This window comes from Eurytemora carolleeae, unplaced genomic scaffold (assembly GCF_000591075.1).
Source record: "Eurytemora carolleeae unplaced genomic scaffold, Eaff_2.0 scaffold123, whole genome shotgun sequence".
Classification (NCBI taxonomy): Eukaryota; Metazoa; Arthropoda; class Copepoda; order Calanoida; family Temoridae; genus Eurytemora; species Eurytemora carolleeae.
The window spans coordinates 78,040-98,106 of record NW_019396038.1 but is presented as its reverse complement, the minus strand read 5'-3'; the positions used below and the strand labels follow the sequence as shown (position 1 = coordinate 98,106).

The 20,067-nt window shown below is 33.0% G+C and overlaps 1 protein-coding gene across 1 annotated transcript in view; it reads left to right on the top strand.

Moving 5' to 3' along the window:
- LOC111699534 (voltage-dependent T-type calcium channel subunit alpha-1G) overlaps positions 1 to 2,442 on the top strand; it is a 134,506-nt gene extending 132,064 nt beyond the window's left edge. The window contains exon 67 of the mRNA XM_023470236.1: positions 1,232 to 2,442. Coding sequence (XP_023326004.1) covers positions 1,232 to 1,309 — 78 coding nt within the window. The 3' untranslated portion in view covers positions 1,310 to 2,442. The remainder of the gene's footprint in view (positions 1 to 1,231) is intronic.
- Positions 2,443 to 20,067: the final 17,625 nt, after the last annotated feature.

The window sequence follows — 20,067 nt, the reverse complement described above, 5'->3', positions numbered from 1 at the left end:
ATAAAATGATTGCATCTGGAGACATGGTGTTATAATCTATTAAATAGGATTGTAAACTTTCAAACAGAACGTGGTTAATAAATTATTTTGTACAATCTGAAAGGCCCGGCGTTAACCATGGAAATAAAATAAAAATTTTGAAAATAAAAGAGTCCCTACAAAGAATTCAGCCCATTCGGTCCAGCTGTTTAGCCGGCCAGAGGGAATATAAATACAAATGTCTTGTTTTCCTATATAGATTTAAAGCATGTTTATTTGATGCACAAAGAAGTGATATATACAGAGTTGGCATGGATGCGCCCTTCTAATGCTTAGCTGTCTATTAATATCCATTTTAAATATTTTTTTCCTTTTAAAAGGTCTCCCCAAAAACCTGCAACAGAAATTTTAGAATGGGAAAATGGTTTGTTTACCTAAAAATCCTAACAAACACAAAAGGGCCGGGTCTGGGCAATCACTGTTTACTACCCTATGCTTAGCTTTCTATTCCTTGATATTTATTTACAAGAACTATTATAGTTCGATAGCGGTCCTATTAATTTAAAGTATAATTTAAACTAGCCCTCATCTTCCATTGGAACTTTATTTCCGATATATTACTTACCTCAGATTAAAAAGTTAACATAATATATTAAAAAGTCCACCCGTGCCAACTCTGTCAATACTCATTCTCTGAGATAAAGAGTCAGTAAACCTTTTTCAAGTTTTACTATTCAGGACTTAAACTTACAAGCATCAAGGTCGTTTTGCCCATATATTAAATGCATTTTATGCAAAATTTGGATTTAGGAAGGGTTTTACAATTTTCTACCAGAACAGAATAATCTTCAATAATTTAAAATAAACATATTTTTGAACACTTTAAATTTAAATTTCAGATAATTTACTGGTAAGTTAAAAATGTAGTTTTTATTTAAATAATTGTATAAATTGTTATGGGATGCACTTTTGAATGAAAATAATTTTCTAGCGAACAACTTAAACTTTTCCCTTTAACATTGATTATATAAAGTAAAAATACCTTAATCACAAGCTATTGTACATTTTAACAACATTAACAAGATTAATAAAGTACAAAATTTACAACAAATCTGTTAAAATTACAACACATTTATTCTAAACATCAAAATTACAAATTATCACAAATGAAATAAAACTCTTTTCGCAACATAAATATTGATTTGTTGATTTCTTGTAAATCAAATTGAATGATTGATTTGTTGTGTTTAAGATGGAAGACGACGTGGAAGTTGAACTGGAACTGGAGAAACAGTTGGCACTTGCGCACGAGCTCTTTCCGGCCACGTGACAAAAGCGTGCCCCGGACTCATCTTGGTGGCGGAAAAAGGTGGATAAGGATGTTATTGTGCGTACAAATGTTTAGTTAGTATGTTAAGTTAAAACAAAAACAACAAATGCAATAGATACAAATAACTATAAGAAAACTTTACCAAGAATCTTACATAAAAGATACAAATTTAACAATTACAATCGCAAGTCTTTTTTGTCATTTTACATTAATATTTACAAATTGTTGCAATGAAATAAAAGAATTATTAACTTTTAAAAAATTTAAGAAATCTTTCCTTAATAACGCCTGTTTAGAGCTATTTTTTTGGTTTTTAACTTTACATGAAATTGTGTTAAAAAATTACATGTTCCTTCTATTAAGTATCGTTTTATCAACTGAATGAAATTTGTCCAGTAAAAAAACTTTCTAGTGAAAAGAAAGAACCAAAAATCTCAAAAACTAAATTTTACTTTGAATGTGTTCGTTATGTTATTATAACTAAACCAGTTATAAAGGAATTGATTGAAAATATTATATAACATGCCCATCCTTATATATTATTAAGATAATTATATTTTTAAACCTGAAATATCTTTCATTAAAAACTGTCAACCCCTGTCTTTTCAATTACATCAAGATAATTTAAAAATAAATTTTAATTGCGGTCTTCCAATTACCCAGATATATATCAAATATTAACAAGTTTAGTTATATATGTTGAAAATATCATGTACACATGATATTCTGTAAACCTGCAGTATTTATACATAATTTACAATTATGTTTGTAAACTTATACATAATGACAATATTTATTGAATCTGTTTTTCAATTGAATACAAAGCATGATTAGATTAAATCATGTAATATACTTAAATTATGCTATTAACATGTGTGGAGATAGCTTAACTAGGTAATACCTATTCTTGCTAATCTTATAAATATGTACATTAAACTTTAACTGAGCGGTAGATGGATAATATCTATTCTTGCTAATCTTATAAATATGTACATTAAACTTTAACTGAGCGGTAGATGGGTAATATGATTGTCTTAATCATGTGATATAAATAAGGAGGTAGGAATTAAAATTACGACAATTTATGTCAACTTGTGATGTCAGATATTTTAATAAAGTTAGTTTATAGAGTATCTCTTTACTGTTTACTGGTTTACTGCAAGACAGTAATCCTGAAATCCTGTTTTGATAAAACAGTTCGGATAGTCCCCATCATTTGTGATTGATATATAGCTTGTTTGATAGCTAGGCTTGTGTCCCTGTATGGCATTTAGAGCGGATTGTCCCCATCATTTGGGATTGACTTATAGCTTGTTTGATAGCTAGGCTTTTGTCCCTGTGTGGCATTTAGAGCAGTTGGAAGTTTGACAGCTAACTTTGCGACGAACTGCGAGGCGGGTGTGGCAGCCGGTACATCCGTCATCTTCACGAAGTTAGAAATAAAGTTCGGAGTACTGGAAAAAAAATCACTGAATGTTCTTCGTCGGGGTCACCAATATAGAGGTCAGAGGACGGACTCTATCGAAACTAGGTTAGAAGTATTCCAATATATTTTTTTATATCCAGCAACTTTATATAACTACTATAAACTGATCACACGAGAATAAGGATAATCCCGCGTTCTTCTTCTGTTGTGGAACTCTGTTTTGGAGGCCGCAAAACATCGTCTTCCACAATCTATACAAATATTCAATTATCTACATTTTACCACCCCCAAAAAATAGGATCACTCTATATACAATCTGTACAGTGTTAGATACGTAAACATACTGTGATGTACACAACCGACCACCCTATTAATTAATTAATAGGGTGGTCGGTTGTGTACATCTGAGGTAAGCTTTACCTCTTCGTTTTATTACTCTATGATTATTATTTAATATATCTGTGTTATGTTATCCTTCCCCTGTAAACCTTGATATTAAAACCATATATTTAATAAATATTTAGATATTTTTAATTTCCTTTATTTATCTTTAAAGGGAGTGACCGGCTATGTAAGGTAGTTGAACTGAGTATGCAGTGTTGTGGAAAACTTCTTTCGGATTCATTTGAGACATAATAAACTTTTTAAAGATCTGAAAATCCTGAGTTTGAGCGCAAATACGACGTTCAAAACTCCTACTTTGGGGGTGGATACGTTTTCAGAATTAGACAACGGAAATTAAAGTAAAAATTATACAGTAATCTAATTAGATGGTTATGAACATATTTCTCAAAAGAAATTTGTCAATATAAATCAGTGCTAAAATCGATTATTTCGTTTCCATTATTATATTGAATTTCTGATTTTCTTTGAATTTCTTCGCAGATTTCTTCAAATTCTTTAAATGTCGTCTTTTCAATAATAGTTCTAGAAAATCTGCAAAGATCTTTGTGAATAATGAGGAACCAGAATAATGAGAAAATAGAACCTAATAATTGAACAAGATTACTTATTTTCGATGATAAGATTAATTTTTATTTTCTCAACATGTTCCTATTCACGACGTCTGCAGTTTATTGTAGAACTTTTTTTACATATTATGTCGTCGGTATTTAATAATTTAAAAAAACTAATTCTGAAAACGTATTCACCCCCAAAGTAGGAGTTTTAAACGTCGAATTTGCGCTCAAACTCAGGATTTACAGATCTTTAAAAAGTTTAATATGTATCAAATGAATGTGAAAGAAGTTTTCCACAACACTGCATACTCAGTTCAACTACCTTACATAACCGGTCATTAGTTTATTCATTAATAAAAAATCTTTCTATGGTCTATGTTAAAGACACTATTTACCTTGCTTAATTAGAATTTGCTGATTTCAAATTTGAAAATCTAAGTTTTTATTAATGGAAGTCAGCTAATTTTGGCTTCGTTCTAAATTTATCCGAATATTTGTTATTTTCCTGTTTTTAGAAATTCCATTCTAAAATTTCATAAAGCATAATCTTAGGTTATAAATTTTAGGAGTCTTTGCCACTATTTTCAAATCTTTGCAACGCAATGACGTAGACCTTAGATATTTAAAATCTGATAGATTAAAGAACTTTGCAGATAGAAATATCAGGTTGGTTAAAAAAAGGATTATAAAATTTGAGTTTTTGGAAATGACTCAATTTTTTTCTTTTATTTGTATTATGATGAACGATGTTTACCATATTCAGACCCATCTTTTATACAAGAATATAAATGGTTTTCTATCCCACAAACCTTTTCTTTCACCCTAAATTGTATCGTTAATAACTGATTATTGTTCTTAATGGTTGAAAAAAGAATTAATGAATGTGAAAAAATATTCTCCGAATTATTTATTAAAAGAAAGAAACAAAAATACTGTTGAAATATTTTAACAATCAAATGTCTCTTTAAGGGGACTGTAAGCGTAATTTCTAGTGACCCTCCATACAAAGAGTGCAATGCCCGATTTACAACAGTACCCATAAAAGATTTTTCTGATCAAATATAACTTAGATTTCCATCTTTTGTTTATACTTCTTTGTGGCATCTCTTCAAAAGTGACTTGTTCTTAAAAAATACAAAATTATCAAAATCAAACTTAGAAAAATGACGTTATCTTCCACATTTCTGATCAGATTTATGTTTCATCAATTTATAGGCTTTGCCAGCTTTGCTTACAGTCCCTTTAATAAGCTCTAATTTAGTAAAAACTAATAAAAATGTGCCATCAACAACTTTGCTTGGAAGGTCATTTGAGATTACGCTTACAGTCCCTTTAATAAGCTCTAATTTAGTAAAAACTAATAAAAATGTGCCATCAACAACTTTTCTAATTTTTCAAATCATAAAAGTTTAAATTACATTCGTCTTAAGTTTTAAAGATGAAAAGGCAAGTTAATGTAAATATGTACTCTCAAAGAATTTTATTAAAATTATTTTAAATTTTGAATTTCTTTTTCAATTTGAAACTTGACATTTAAATATTTTTTTTTCTACAGTGGTAGGCGATTATATCAATACAATGAGGACTACTCTCTATTATAGCAATACAATGAGGACTACTCTCTATTATATCAATACAATGAGGACTACTCTCTATTATATCAATACAATGAGGACTACTCTCGATTATATCAATACAATGAGAACTACTCTCGATTATATCAATACAATGAGGACTACTCTCTATTATATCAATACAATGAGGACTACTTTCTATTATATCAATACAATAAGGACTACTCTCTATTATATCAATACAATGAGGACTACTTTCTATTATTTCAATACAATGAGGACTACTCTCTATTTTAATTTTGATTTAAATCAATCTGTTAAACAGCATGGACACACATAAACATTGAAGTCAAGAGAAGCTGTCAAGTAAAAAAAGATTACTTGTAAACTTGTATTGATATATATTGATATAATCGTGTACTACTGTATCAAACAAAAATCATATTGACATTTTTTTTGGAAAAGTAAAGTTTTACGATTTTGGTTGAACTATTTGATTAAAAAAAATTTGGAAACATACAAGCATTTAATCTGTTCTAATTGAAAATTAAGTATTTTTCATTTTATACAATTCGGTTTTTATATATATCTTTTTACAATAAAAACTTGACGTCTAATAAAGAGCATTTTTTCTCATTAAGATCAAAACTAATTTTTCTTTTTCTTAATTAATTTGCTCTGCAATATGAAATGAGCAATTAGAATTTCGCTTTTTTATATAGAATTTTTTGATAAAGTGGAAAAACCATAACAAAATATTGATTAGTTGGGCCTTTGCTTTATTACGTTTAGAAACGTATAATTTCTCGTATAGAAAGCATAGAGTCCGAGAGCGAGTTGTATCTGAACAATACATACTAAGAATACAGAGAGAGGTTTGTATCTGGATTGATACAGACTTAGGTATTATTGGAGAACATTGAGTTCTAGAGCGAGTTGTATCTGAACAATACAGACTTAAGTATTACTGAAGAATATAGAGTTCGAGAGCGGGTATTTGGATTGATACAGACTTAAAAGAATTTGTTGGAGTAAGGCATTTGGCAAAAAGAAATGGTAGACAAAGTAAGAGAAGGGGTGGGTAGGTGGAAAAATTAAGAGAGAAGGAGGAGAGGGGGGGGTAGACAAATTAAGAGAGAAGGAGGAAGGGGGGTCAGACAAAGAATTGAGGGGGGTGCTAGATTTATTTATTAAAAAAACACCAGATTTAGGATAAATATTTTTTTCTGTTTTGCACTAGGTTGAGAAGCTATTCTGAAATCTCAGGGGGGGTGCAAAGGTCCTGCCCCCCCCTGTATCCGCCCCTGACGGGATATCTTTTAATATCTATAATTTGATTTATGATTGAAGAAAAGGTATTATTTTCGTTTTGAGATTCATCCTTAGTCAGCTGATTAGTCTTGGCTCAATTTATTTATACTAGCTTGCAAGGATTCTTTTTGATCCAAGATTAATTTAAGATAGAGTTGATAGAGATTAAGATAGAGTTGATAGAATTCCTGAAAAATGTTGGATTAGGGCGGGACGTGTTATTGTTCTAACAAACTATAATAAGTTCAATCATAAAATATTGAGAAAAACAACCTTAAATCTTGTAGAGAACAAATAGAAAAAAATAGAAAATAAAACAAAACTTTAGGAAAGATAACTTGTGTGAAGAAATGCAAAACTGTCTATTTTTTATTTTTTTATACTGTGTCCTATTCCATCATTTTGATGAAATGTTAGCCTTTCTTGCAATCCTCTTGTACATATTGAAGTAAAACATAAAAAATAAAATCCAACTTGTTTTCCGGCCAATTACTAAGCAGTGATCAGTTCAGTCGTGTTTAAAGGGAGTGTTCGCGAAAAAAATAAAGGGGGTATAATTTACGTTGAAAAATATTCGATGATGATTGCTTTTAAGCTTACTTCTATCTGTTGCGTTTAAAAATAGAAAATTGTTAAAAACGGCTCGTACCGAAGAACGTAGCGTCGGGCAAGCTACAATAATTCAGAAACCTAGACAATATGCAACTTGGAAGGTAAAAAAAATATTCAGATATTACAACCTATAATTATCGATTTTTTTTCAACGCATTCGTATATAATTGATATTTAATAAAATTTTTTTATTTGTTTCATAAAAAATTCATTTAACACAACGATTTTTTGTCCGCTAGGAGTCCTCCCACCTGGAACATGCAGAAACATCGAGAGCAGAGACACCTGGCGGCCAACTAGTCTTCGTTTAAATTGCATCATATCAAAACACAAATAAAAATATTATAAAATATCATCTATATCCGAATGTGTAAAAAAAAAATAGATTAGTATAGGTTGTAATATCTGAATGATTTGTTCGGAATCAAATTGATTTTTTATACGATTTGATTCCGAATATTGTAACTTTCTGAATTTGTATGGACGCTACGTTCTTCAGCATAAGTCGTTTTTAAGAATTTTCTCTTCATAGATGCAAGATAGAAGTAAGATAAGTAGCAGTCAACATCAAATATTTTTCGCAAACATTCCCTTTAAGTTTATTGGAAACAAACTAACACCAATCACAAAGGTATTTTAAAATAAGGATAAATTATTAAGATCTTGAAAGAAAATCTTTTCCGTTAATAAATAGATTTTAAAGAACTTTTTATTTCTTAAAAAAATACGCCTTAAAGGGACTGTAAAGGAAAAATGAAAGGGGGTATAGGCTGAAAGCTAATCACTTTAGCTCTTGATCGCGACCCATGAAAGTTTTATCTGATTTTCCTGTCTCGAGAAATTGATATAAAACAGTGTTAAAATTGTACGAAAATTCATATATGTAAAATTTTTAAAATCTGAAACTTAAATCGCGTGACCAGAACTATCACCAATGGCAGAGCAGTATTCTGGTAACGTGTCTTCGCCTGTATCACGTGACCACTTTACTGCACTGCCATTGGTGGAATTTCTGGTCAAGTAATACGGACGTATAAATAATATTATGAATTAAATCTATTAAAAGTAGAAATAACAAATATAAAATTAGAATTGGAGTAAACGTAAGTTACAATTATTTTTCTCTGGGATATCATCGTTTTCAGATTGGTTGTATATTTGCTGAATTTGATCTATTTAACCCCACTACTTTTATACAAAAATCAGATATAACTTTTATGGGTCGCGATCAAGAGCTAAAGTGATTAGCTTTCAGCCTATACCCCCTTTCATTTTTCCTTTACAGTCCCTTTAAAATAAACCATACAGTTTATCAAATATAAGGAAATTGCAATTTTTATTTCTACTCATACAAAGTTCTTGACACATTTTTGTCTCTATACAAGTGAAAGTTTATCCAGTTTTTTTCTAGTTTCGTGGATTTTCATAAGATTTCCTATGACATGTGAATTTAAAATAGCTAACTTGAATTTAGTCAAGTAGAATATTTTAAAATTAGTTAATAAACTTTACCATCCTAACTCATTGCTCACATAAAAGTTAAATGAATAGAATCCAACTAAAAAGAAAGAAATAAAATGAACAAAACTGCGCCTAAACTTTAATTTATATAGAGAAAAGACAAATCTTACTTTTTGTAATGATTAATGGGTTCAATCGATTACAATTTAGATCTTAATCTTATGGATTTCGAGATCAATTATTTGCACCCATGGTTAGGATGTGCACAAATATCTCACTCTGAATCCCCGTACTCTTTGTTCTTATCACTTTAATATTCTTTTTCTAGAAATCTCTCGAAGTATAAATGAATAGTTTATTTGTTAAGTACATCTGTATAAGGTTACTCCTGTTTAATCAGCTCTATAAGGTTTCCTAGAAATCGTAGTTCAGCTGCTCCAGTTCAGTGTCTGTCTGAGCAGCTTCCTCACCATCAAATATATTGTTTAGCTGCTTCGGTTTACAATCTATCTGAGCAGCTTCCTCAAACTCCACTATCTCCTTCAGCTGCTCTGGTTCATGAGATGCTTCCAAAACTCCAATATCTTGTTCAGTTGCTCTGGTTCATGAGATTCTTCTTCAAACTGAACTATCTCGTTCAGCTGCTCTGGTTCATGAGATGCTTCTACTGTAATCCTATCTGCTACTCTAGATGTTCTCAGAGTCTCCGCTACTTTTGCTGTTCCTACAATCTGAGATGCTTCCAATGCATTTCTATAGCTGCTTTCTTTGCTGGACTTGCAACCATGGTCTGTGAAGCGCTGTCTATAAAGAGTATAGCGTCTCCTGCATCAAATCTCTTCTTCCTCAACTGCTTCTATAACAGATCTGTGAAGAGCTATCCGTAAAAAGCAGCGTCCTCTGTCTCAAGTTTATCTTGATCTTCAGTTGCTTCAATAACGGATATGTGAAGAGCTTTCTGTAAAGAGCAGCATCTCTAATATCAGGTTTAGCTTCCACTCCTGGAATTCTAGGCCCGAATGAATCTTCTAACTGCTCCAGATATGTGAAGAGCTGTCTGTCAAGAGCAGCGTCTCCATTATCAGGTTGGGGCAACATATGGTATCCTTGGTATCCTAGTTTTCCTCTGTATCCTGGATATTCTAGTTCTCCTCTGTATCCTTATGGGTAGTTTAGACGGGCTGGTACGAGAGCAATTGGTCCAGTTCCAAAAATCTTTTGATGATACTGAGGAATCCGAGGATGGATGGATGGATAAGAGGTTCTATATAAAATTCAAACATGATATTTATGATTTAAAGATTTCCTTTCAGTATATTTTGTGACATTGTGAGAATTGAACACGATCTTTTCATGGTTTTAGGACTTTTAACAGGCAACACAAATACTGTTCCATAAAATTACAGTGATAACCAGGAAACTTTGGAATAGAAAGACGACTTTATAGCAATACTTAATTGTTTATTTGAAGTTGTTACAAAGCGAACAGTTTTAGAAGAACTTATTAAATCATTAATTAAGTGAAGTAGGCCTGCTTACAATCTAAATTACGATTTTTGGGAATAATCAGAAAATTTAATTAGAATGAATCATTTTGAAAAATAAAATAAGGCTTATATAAGAATTTTCTTGCGGATAATAAGTTTTTCGAGTATTAAGGGTTTATTTTGGTGTTAAAGATTGGAGATAATCTGATATGATATGGGACGCTCTGTATATATAGCTACGCTGGCAGGTATAAATTTTGAGAGTTTGAGTAAAAGTGCAATCAGCACCATCTCTGTCGTACGCATGGCATTTTATCCTCTGGATTGTTGCTAATTTTTTCACTTTGTTTATGCGTGATAACACCAAATGCGTACAATAGTATCAACAATGTATACTGCATATTGTACTTAATGAAACAAATTAATCAATACAAATAACTTTCCTAAAATGATCATCCTAGGTTTGGTGCGCTCCAAACTTCAATTGGATTGGTAAATAAAAAAGAAATGAGCCAGCCCCAGTCCATTATCCCCTTTGATAGCCTTGGTTTAATTTTTTTAAATAATTCAAATGTGCCATGAAATTACCCAAATAAGTAAACAGTCCCTTTAAACCTCTGTTTTTGAAACTTTCCAAATTCATAGGAAATTCTGCAAACAAATGCAGGAAGGAACTGTTAATCTTTTCTTTGTTATTATGCAATAAAGTTAGCCCCATTCCGGCTGGGGGGGGGGGGTCTTTGGTTACCCCCCTCCCCTTGACATTTTTGGAGACTATAAAAGTATTGGTCAAACTTTTTGAGTTTTCTAACTAACACATGCCCATCACTTTTGGCTCAAATTGGGGATTTTATACCTACTGCCTGAGTCCTCAGGCATATTGCCTGAATGCCATATCTTACCTTTACCCGACTAAATCTATATTTAGACCTACCTCCGGTCATTGGATTTCGACTTCTTACAACTCTTTGGAAAGCCTTTAACAAAAGATAGCCGATTGCAGAACTTTTGCGAAGAAATTCTTCAAATATTTTTGCATATTTAAATTTGCCGAGGCAATGGCTTTTCAAAACTTAATTCAGGATTAAAATATAAAACATCCACTACACTGAAAAATTTCTGTATTTTATGTTCATTGGATTGTTAAAAATCAAAATTTGAGCCTGAAAGCCATCTCCATTTTTAGAAAAAGGTGTCTTCAAAGTTCACCTTGTTTAAAACATTTAAATCTTTTTCTCTCTGACTGCATAACATAATCAAAGTGTGTACTGTATGTTTGTGTTACCTAGAAATTTAATTTTATTGGTCAAACAGGTCCAGATAGCAACACTTGAACTATTCAGGATGCAATACGCGTACTGTATGTTTATATAACACAAATGCGTATTTCCTACAGATGGCAGCAGGGGGAGAAAGGAATATAGAAAGTAATCAATTTGCTATAGATGTCTCTCTTAGTCGTCTTCTTAGTTTTCTGGTTAACTTATTACTGTATGATAACATCAAAACTTTAAACTATAAAAGTTTGCTTTTTATCTTCAGAAAAATATAAAAAAACTAGAAATTCAAGGCGCTTCGCGCCCTTCTTTCTAGGCTTTTAGGGTGGTTTGCGCCCATCTTCTAAATTAGTTGTGAACATGTTCTCTTTGTGTACATCGTAAAACAAAACAAAAATAATTCGCGGATTTTCACAAAAAATTTCGCGGATTTTTCTAAAAATAAAGACATTTTTGGCACAATTTGAGTATTTTTACCAGCCATAAATCCTTCCTGAGTTTTTGGATACAACAATCAACAAACAAATAAGCAAACAAACAAATAAACAAACAAACAAATAAACAAACAAACAAACAAACAAACAAACAAAAACAAACAAACAAACAAACAAACATTCGCATGTTCAAGGTTACCAGGACCAGTTGTGTCCTGTTAGCCTGTCGCTGTATACGAACTAAGGAACTAATGATTGTATCCTTATGAAATTTTAGAAATCTGTGTTTTAAAGCTTCACAAATTCAAAAATAAATTTTGGGGTTCATACATCGTTTTTTGAAGGTGTCCTTATAACCCTCGTCTGAATGAGTTTTCGCTGTCAGGACCACTTTTCTCGGCTGTCAGGACCGTTTTTCGTAAAATTTGCGCTGTCAGNTGAAGTCCGTTTAACCCATTTTGAATGATACGACGTCCGAATATCCTATATCTCGTGTGAGGTCAGAAATAAAAGTCAGAAAAAACATGTACCCGTCCGAATACCCATGCACTCGACTATGAAATGTCTGAATAGCGACACTCTGATATCTCCATCCTATCCATCCTTTCCATTAAATCCATCCAATCCATCCTATCCATCCAATCCATCCTATCTATTCTATCCATCCTATCCATCCTATCCATCCTATCCATCCTATCCATCCTTTCCATTAAATCCATCCTATCCATCTATGAAATGTCCATCTATGAAATGTACAGACTATTTAAGCACTGTAAAACACTGAATGCAGTGTTACTATAGCCAGGTAACAAAGTCTGCTCATTCTATTGAAATTGTTAAATTTTCTTCTTCTTTTCTTTTCTCCCAAATTTACATTAGATTAATATTAATTTATTACTTTTCTACAAGATTAGAATACTTTAAAACTACAGAAAAAGAGATTAATATGCTTTTAATGGACTTTCCAATATTTAAACATATAAGCTATAGGCTTTAAGAGGGAACTTTGCAACTTACTACTTTATTGCTGTGTTTATAAAAAGTACATTTCGACGATTTTCCTTCTTTTTAATCAAAACAAACCAAACTTTTAAAAAAATTGTTCATAAACTTGATCAAATCGTCAATGAAAATGAAACCTTTAAAAAGTAACGTTTACAATCCCTTTATAAAAAAACACTTAAAAATTTGTCACTTTAATTTTATAAAAGGGTACCCATTAAACCTGGAGCTAATTCCCTCCATTTATCGGAAGCAGAAATGCACAAGTGTGGAGGACCAGTTTATTATATATATTTGGCATATTTATCTGGAATGGTTTGGATATTGAGGTGCCTGTAATCTCCACAGGGTCTCCAAGAACTGTTTTTTCTTAGGAACCATGTGTAGAGGACTGGCCTATGGAAAATCTGAGTTGCGGATAATTTCATCTTGAGAAACTCTGCCTTGGCATTTGCCAAATTGACGGGATCCAGACATTGTACTGGGCGGTCCAGGGGTGGTTTTAATTAGGGATGTTAACGTTTTCATTTTTTGAAAAACTATCTTTTCGTTAAGAAAACGACGACGAAAAATCTAAAACTAAATGATTGTTCTTTTTTAAAAGTTTGTTTTTTAAAAATGGGCGTTTTTATAAAAACCGTTGCTTTGTTAACAATCATTACACGACAACCCTTCGTTAACGATTGTTAACGACGACCTTTTTTAATGATCGTTAACAACGAACCTTCATTAACAATTGTTAACAATAAACCTTCATTAACGATCGTTAACTAAGAGAGAAAACCGACCTGAAGGGCATCTGTACTAATTATTGAGAAGTTTTTAAGAAAATATCAAGAAGTTTTAGCTCCCCAACAACTTTTTAACCTCAGGTAAGACGACATTCAAAAACGTTGCATGTAATTTTTTTTCAAAAACAATCGTTTTTCCAAAAACGACCATTTTTATAAAGTTTGGCGTTTCGTTTGCAATTGATAACAACATTCTTATGAAAAACGGTCGCAAATCGTTTTCAAAAACGATTGTTATTTGTTTTCTAAAAGTTCAAAACGAGTGGGTCGTTTTAAAAAACGATAGTTTTTTTCCCAAAAAGAAAAGATCGTTTTTGAAAACGATTGAAAAACGAAACAAAAAACGATCGTTTAACAATCGTTTTCAGAAACGATTAACAACCCTAGCTTTGATGCCATGGCGTGGTAGAGCACCCCAGACTAACCAGAGTGAGCAGCATTTGATTTCTTCTAATTAAAATCAAAGGTGTTTTGGTCTATAATTCAACAGTCTCTTATGTTACGGATTTGATACTTTTTCATTCAATTGTATATGCCGAAAAAAAAGTATTTAAGATAAAGGGTACCATATTATGCTTAAGGGGTTAAATTGGGATTGAAAGTCACAGCTTTCTGGAGTATTGACAGAACCATTAAATCCACATGGGAGGGGTGGAGAATCAGTGGATATTTGGGGAGTAACTGGCGGATGGGGTCATGAGTTGATAGCAAGAGTAGTGCGGATTTGGAGAGGCTAGCTGCATCGGATACAATGGTGAGAAGGATGGAGGCATCTAAAACTTTCTGACCTGCCATGTTGACAAAAAACACGGAAGTGGCAGAGAAAATCAGCTCCTAGAATGGGAACAGTGACTGGAGCTAGTTGGAAACTCCATTCATAAGAGGAGTAGCAAAATCTTAGTAGGATTAATCTTTTGTCATTACATGATACATGGGAACCATCAACTGTATGGAGGCGAGCTTGGAGGAAGTCTACCAGGAACTATCTGAAGGATATATCATCTTGAAGGTAAATAAGGTTCCCAGCAGGTAGAGCATTCTGTTTCTTCTGCCGGACATCCCATTTCCTGGAAACGAACATGGAGACCTCCACTTCTGAGATTTGTTTTCGTATTTATCATGATAGAAACAAAGCTCCCCTTGTGTGTGAGTGTTGAATGAAGAGAGATTCTGAATTTCGTCTAATTGTTGCTTCCTGCCGGACATTTGTCGTCGCTGAGGGTTTGAATGTAGGTTCTTGATTGATTCATCTCCTTTATCCTGACATCATCCTTGAGGTTGGTTCAGCTATTCACCGTTCACATCCTGTCCTGCCATAACTTATCAGCTTCATTGGCTTTTTCTGGAAAGATCCATGTTCATGCTCATTAGTAGAAAAACCCTAATGTCATGACGAAGGAAACACAGGTTGGTCCTCTTCCAACTTGGCAAGGATACACTTATATTTTCACCATGATGGACAGAACCACCAGATGGCCGGAGGCAGTTCAGTTAGCCTCAATCCTCCGAATCCTGCGCCCGAGAATTCATTAATACTTGGATTTCTAGTTTTGGAGTTCAGTTTAATCTCACCTCTGATAGAGGAGCTCAATTTACCTCATCACTATGGTCAAGGGTTTGCTCCACTCTTGGGATAAACCACATACTCACTACTAGCTACCACCCACAGAATATTGGTTTAGTAGAAAGATTTCATCATTCTTTAAAATCTGCTCTCAGATCCAGAGATAATCTGTCCTCCTGGATCTCAAACCTCCCTCTGGCCCTCATTTGTCTGAGGTCAGTTCCTAAGGAGGATACAGCCCGTCTATGGATCTCCTCTCACACTACCAGGGAATTTCTGGACACAAGCGAGCTCCAACCATAAAGTTTTCTGAAGAAAATAGAGAAGGCAATCTCACGGTTCAGTTTAACTCATCATCGCAGAGCTCCTTGTTCTCACGTTTCTCCTCCGAGCCCAGTATGTATTTGTAAAAGATGACACAACCTCTCCTCCGCTTAATCCACTTTACAGAGGACCATACTTGGTTATTGAGACTGCAGATCGTATCAAAGGTTGACACTGTATCCATTGATAAATTAAAACCACTGTTCTACATTGATCCTGTTTCTTCAACCAGCAACCAGATCTGTTCCTTCAACTTCAGACCTAACAGTTAAACCTCTAACTCTTTCCTGCAGAGTTCAACCTCCAAGGCAAGCCAAGTCAGCCTCATCTTTGTATCCTGGATGATCTAGGGGGGGGGGGAGGACTGTGGAGAACGAGTTTATTAATATTTATATATATTTGTCATATTTGTCCCTGTTTAAGCTTACATGGAAGTTGACCAGTTCCTGTTGCCTCCCTCTTTGTACATTATATGCAAATAGACATCCAGTGTTATCTCTCTTGAGTAGACCAATGCCCACAACTTAAGACAGTGTATCATTATGAAAACCAGTTTTCTAACTGGTTATGATGGTTATGAAATATTATTTCATTTAATTTATTCATTTTCTCCATTTTTTCCGAATCTCTTATATCAAAATCTACACAAATGTCAAGACCCCAAAAATGAAACTTGGGAGTTTCGTTCAACGATACTCTTTTAAAGGAATGGACTCTTTGCCATTAACTCTGATTTTCTAATCCCAATATCTTCGGAACCCAATGTTGTAAACCTTTGATATTTCAAACTTATATTTTTTGATCTAACAAAAGTCATAGTTTGAAATTTCAAAGGTTTACAACGTTGGATTCCAAAGATATTTGGATTAGAAAATCAGAGTTTGTTGCAAAGAGTCAATTCCTTTCCGGCTCTAGTCTCCGACCTTTACAAAAGTCTATTTGTGAAGAAAACACAATTGAAATAAATTTTAAATAAAAATAGTATGATTATCTCATGGTTTCTTGATCAGTCCAATCTTTAAGGGTGCTGTTTTGATTCTAACATGCCACTCTGTAAATACGATCCCTTGAAATTATGTCTACAGTCTCTTAGGATAAAGATCCGAGTATTTTTAAATAATTTTTAGAAAATCAGGAACAATAGAACTTATGAGCTTAGCAGTTGTAATCCCTTCCACCCCTTACTTCAGCGCATTTTATTAACAATTTATTTTATCCTTCATTTTCAGATTTTCTCAACAAAACCAGTATTAAGTTCATATATCATGGAATGGAAGAAAAAATAGTAGCCCGCATAATAAAGAATCATCTAAAAACTTTTACAAAAAAAGATACAAGTTTTTAAAAATTCCATTTTATTTTGTCATCTTGTATCCTTCTTTAATATGTTTGCTATAAAGCCTTTATTCGATTTTTGATAATGATTATCATTTGCAATTCTCAACAATTTTTATTCTTACCTTATAACGTTAAAATTAGAAATTAAAAGTATTTTTATTTCTTTTAAAGCTCAGGACTATAAAAGCAGGGCAAATTTAGGATCATTAGTCTTTGTATTTCTTCTATCTGAAACTTAATTTATATTTCTGAACAAATGTGCATTTTATTTCTCTAAATTCAAGTTCATAAAATAAATTTTTCGTCTTCAAAACGATTTTACAATTTTACAATAAAGGTATCCTTTTAGTCACTTTCCTTAAATCACTTTACAATTTGAATCTCTCGAACTGAAATTTACATAAATCTTGAACTTGTGAAGATTTATAAAATCCATCAGACTCAGAACTTTTATCACACATCAAGTGATTCCATTGTATACAGGGTTCCCCACAAATCATGAGACTTTAAAGACGACTGTAGACAATTCATACTGTCTGTCTCTTTATATTTATGATTCCCAGCAACTGTAAATTTGTTCATTTCTTTTCTAGATCATTTGATAGGGTATTAAAAGCCTGAATTAAAGACAAAAGACTTGATTTAACCTTGGAATTGTCATATTTTGAGAGCATTTACAGTCTCGTCCTGTTGATATATGCAAACTAAAATTGTTTCAAAAATGTCAAATCAAAATTACTAAAAATTTAAAAAGGCCAGTTGACATAATGGTAATTGACGAAACTGATTCTTTGGACATTAAAATCATATTGTCCGTCTGTACTTGTATTTAAAAAAATTCTTATTGAACAGTTGAACTGATCAGGTCCAAAATGCTTTGTGGTAACTAACATAATCATAGGAAAAGTTTATTGCCTGTAAAAAATATAAAATTTGTGAAAATCCACAAATAAAGATGGGAAAATCTGTGAAATTTTATTATTTTTAAAATTTACGAAAGTCACACAGAAAGATGTACTTGTAGTAAATGCCTACTCCATAAAAAGTCCTTGACACATATCTATCCAGGTACAACTCGTCTGCTATCAAAGTCAACCAGGACAGGATCCAATTAGTTACAATCCCGTGAACTATCAATGCCACTACCACTGGGCGCAATCTTGTTAGCTATTGATGTTAATGTAGACACTAGATATTAATCGAGCTCTAAATGCCACACAGGGACACAAGCATGTATATCAAACAAGCTATTAATCAAGCTCTAAATGTCACACAGGGACACAAGCCTAGCTATCAAACAAGCTATTAATCAAGCTCTAAATGCCACACAGGGACACAAGCCTAGCTATCAAACAAGCTATTAATCAAGCTCTAAATGTCACACAGGGACACAAGCATGTATATCAAACAAGCCCATAATTATTGATCCCAAACTGAAGGGGAGGATCTTCAACCTGTTTGTTAGAACAGGGAATGATTACTCTCTTCCAGTAAACAGTACAAAGTTACTATATCAACTAGTTTATTTTTGGGTTATGTGTTACAAGTTAAACTTAATAGACTTGACTACAATTTTAGTTGTTATCTATTTCACATGATTAAGGCAATCATGTTATTTATTAGAGCAGAGCTGAAATCAGAGTAATAATATACAACATACAGCAGGTTTACAGAATATCATGTTTTCATGATAATTGCTACAAATGGAGGGGGGAAGAAGTGGTTGAATAATAGGGTTAATTTATCCCTTATTTTCAATCATACCACCTCTTCATTTTTCAGCAGTGCTCCCAGCTTCATAACCTCTACTGCAGGCCTCTTCCAGTTCCTGAGCCTACCCCAGTCCAATGTGATCCTGTTGATGAGAGCTGCAATGGTGGGAGTGAGACGGAACATCAGGATGGCCACGATGCATGATACCAGGATGGCAAGATACTCTATTGCAAGGCTGATCAATATTAACTCCTTGATTAGGTTGAACTACATTGAGACAAATCCTAATGGGTTGAGAATGTTCAACATTTCTGATTCTAATGTTGAAGACATTTCCCAGCATGTTAGATGAACCGATAGCATATTCTTTCATAACTCACAGTTCAGGATCTTCTGGTGGGAAGATTTGATAAAGCTTGGAAAACTATTACAATTATCCCAGGATTGGAGCTCAGCAGGGATATATAGGGGGGTAATCTAATCCTTAACTATCTTGGAAAATTTCTCATGGAAATGAGTGAATCTCTCATATTTATGGTGACCCAGACATGCTTTGTGGTTTCTACTATCATAGGGAATTGATCGGAGGATGAAATGATCTTAAGGATGTACTGTCATAACCAGGCTATCAAGATTGGCGTAGTGAATAGATCCTAGTATGATAACAGATGCGGCATGGATGCAAAAGGATATCTCTGCCAATGGAACCTCGGTCTAGAATCAGACATCAACAAAGAACATCAGATCTTACAGAACACAGAAACAACAGAGAAATCAGCAACAAGGAGAATCCTTGCGGAGATGGCATGGAAGGGATCAAAGTCAATGAGTCAACGAGATATTCTGTTTGTATCATATGAGGATCTAGAGGACAATCTAGATGACTTAAATCAACCTAAAAGATGCAGATATGGCATCAATTGCCTGTTAGGACAATGCAACTGCATGAAAGATGATGGAAATATACCTCATTTTATAGAGTAACTCTGTTCTGTTAACTATGAGAGAGTAATCCTTTCCTCTTTTGATAAACTGGCTGGAGATTGTCCCCTTTAATTTGAGATCGATAAGTAATAGCTTGTTTGATAGCTAGGCGTGTGTTCCTGTGTGACATTTAGAGCACTTGATCGTCCCCTTTAATTGGGGATCGATAAATAGCTTGTTTGATAGCTAGGCTTGTATCCCTGTGTGGCATTAAGAGCCTGGATTAATAGCTTGGTTTGATAGCTGCCAAGATGGCGCCCAGTGGTAATGGCGTTGATATCTACAATGCTCAGTATCAATGTATAATGTTTTTAAGTATAAGTTTATAAACATAGATTGTTAACAATATACAACATCATTCAGCAGGTTTCCAGAATATCATGTTTACACGATATTTGCTACATATAAGCCTTGTTAGTTATACCAGCAGTGCCTGAATCAAAGATTGAGTAAAAACGATTACTTATCCTTTCCTCATTGACAAGCTAAACTTTTTTATGT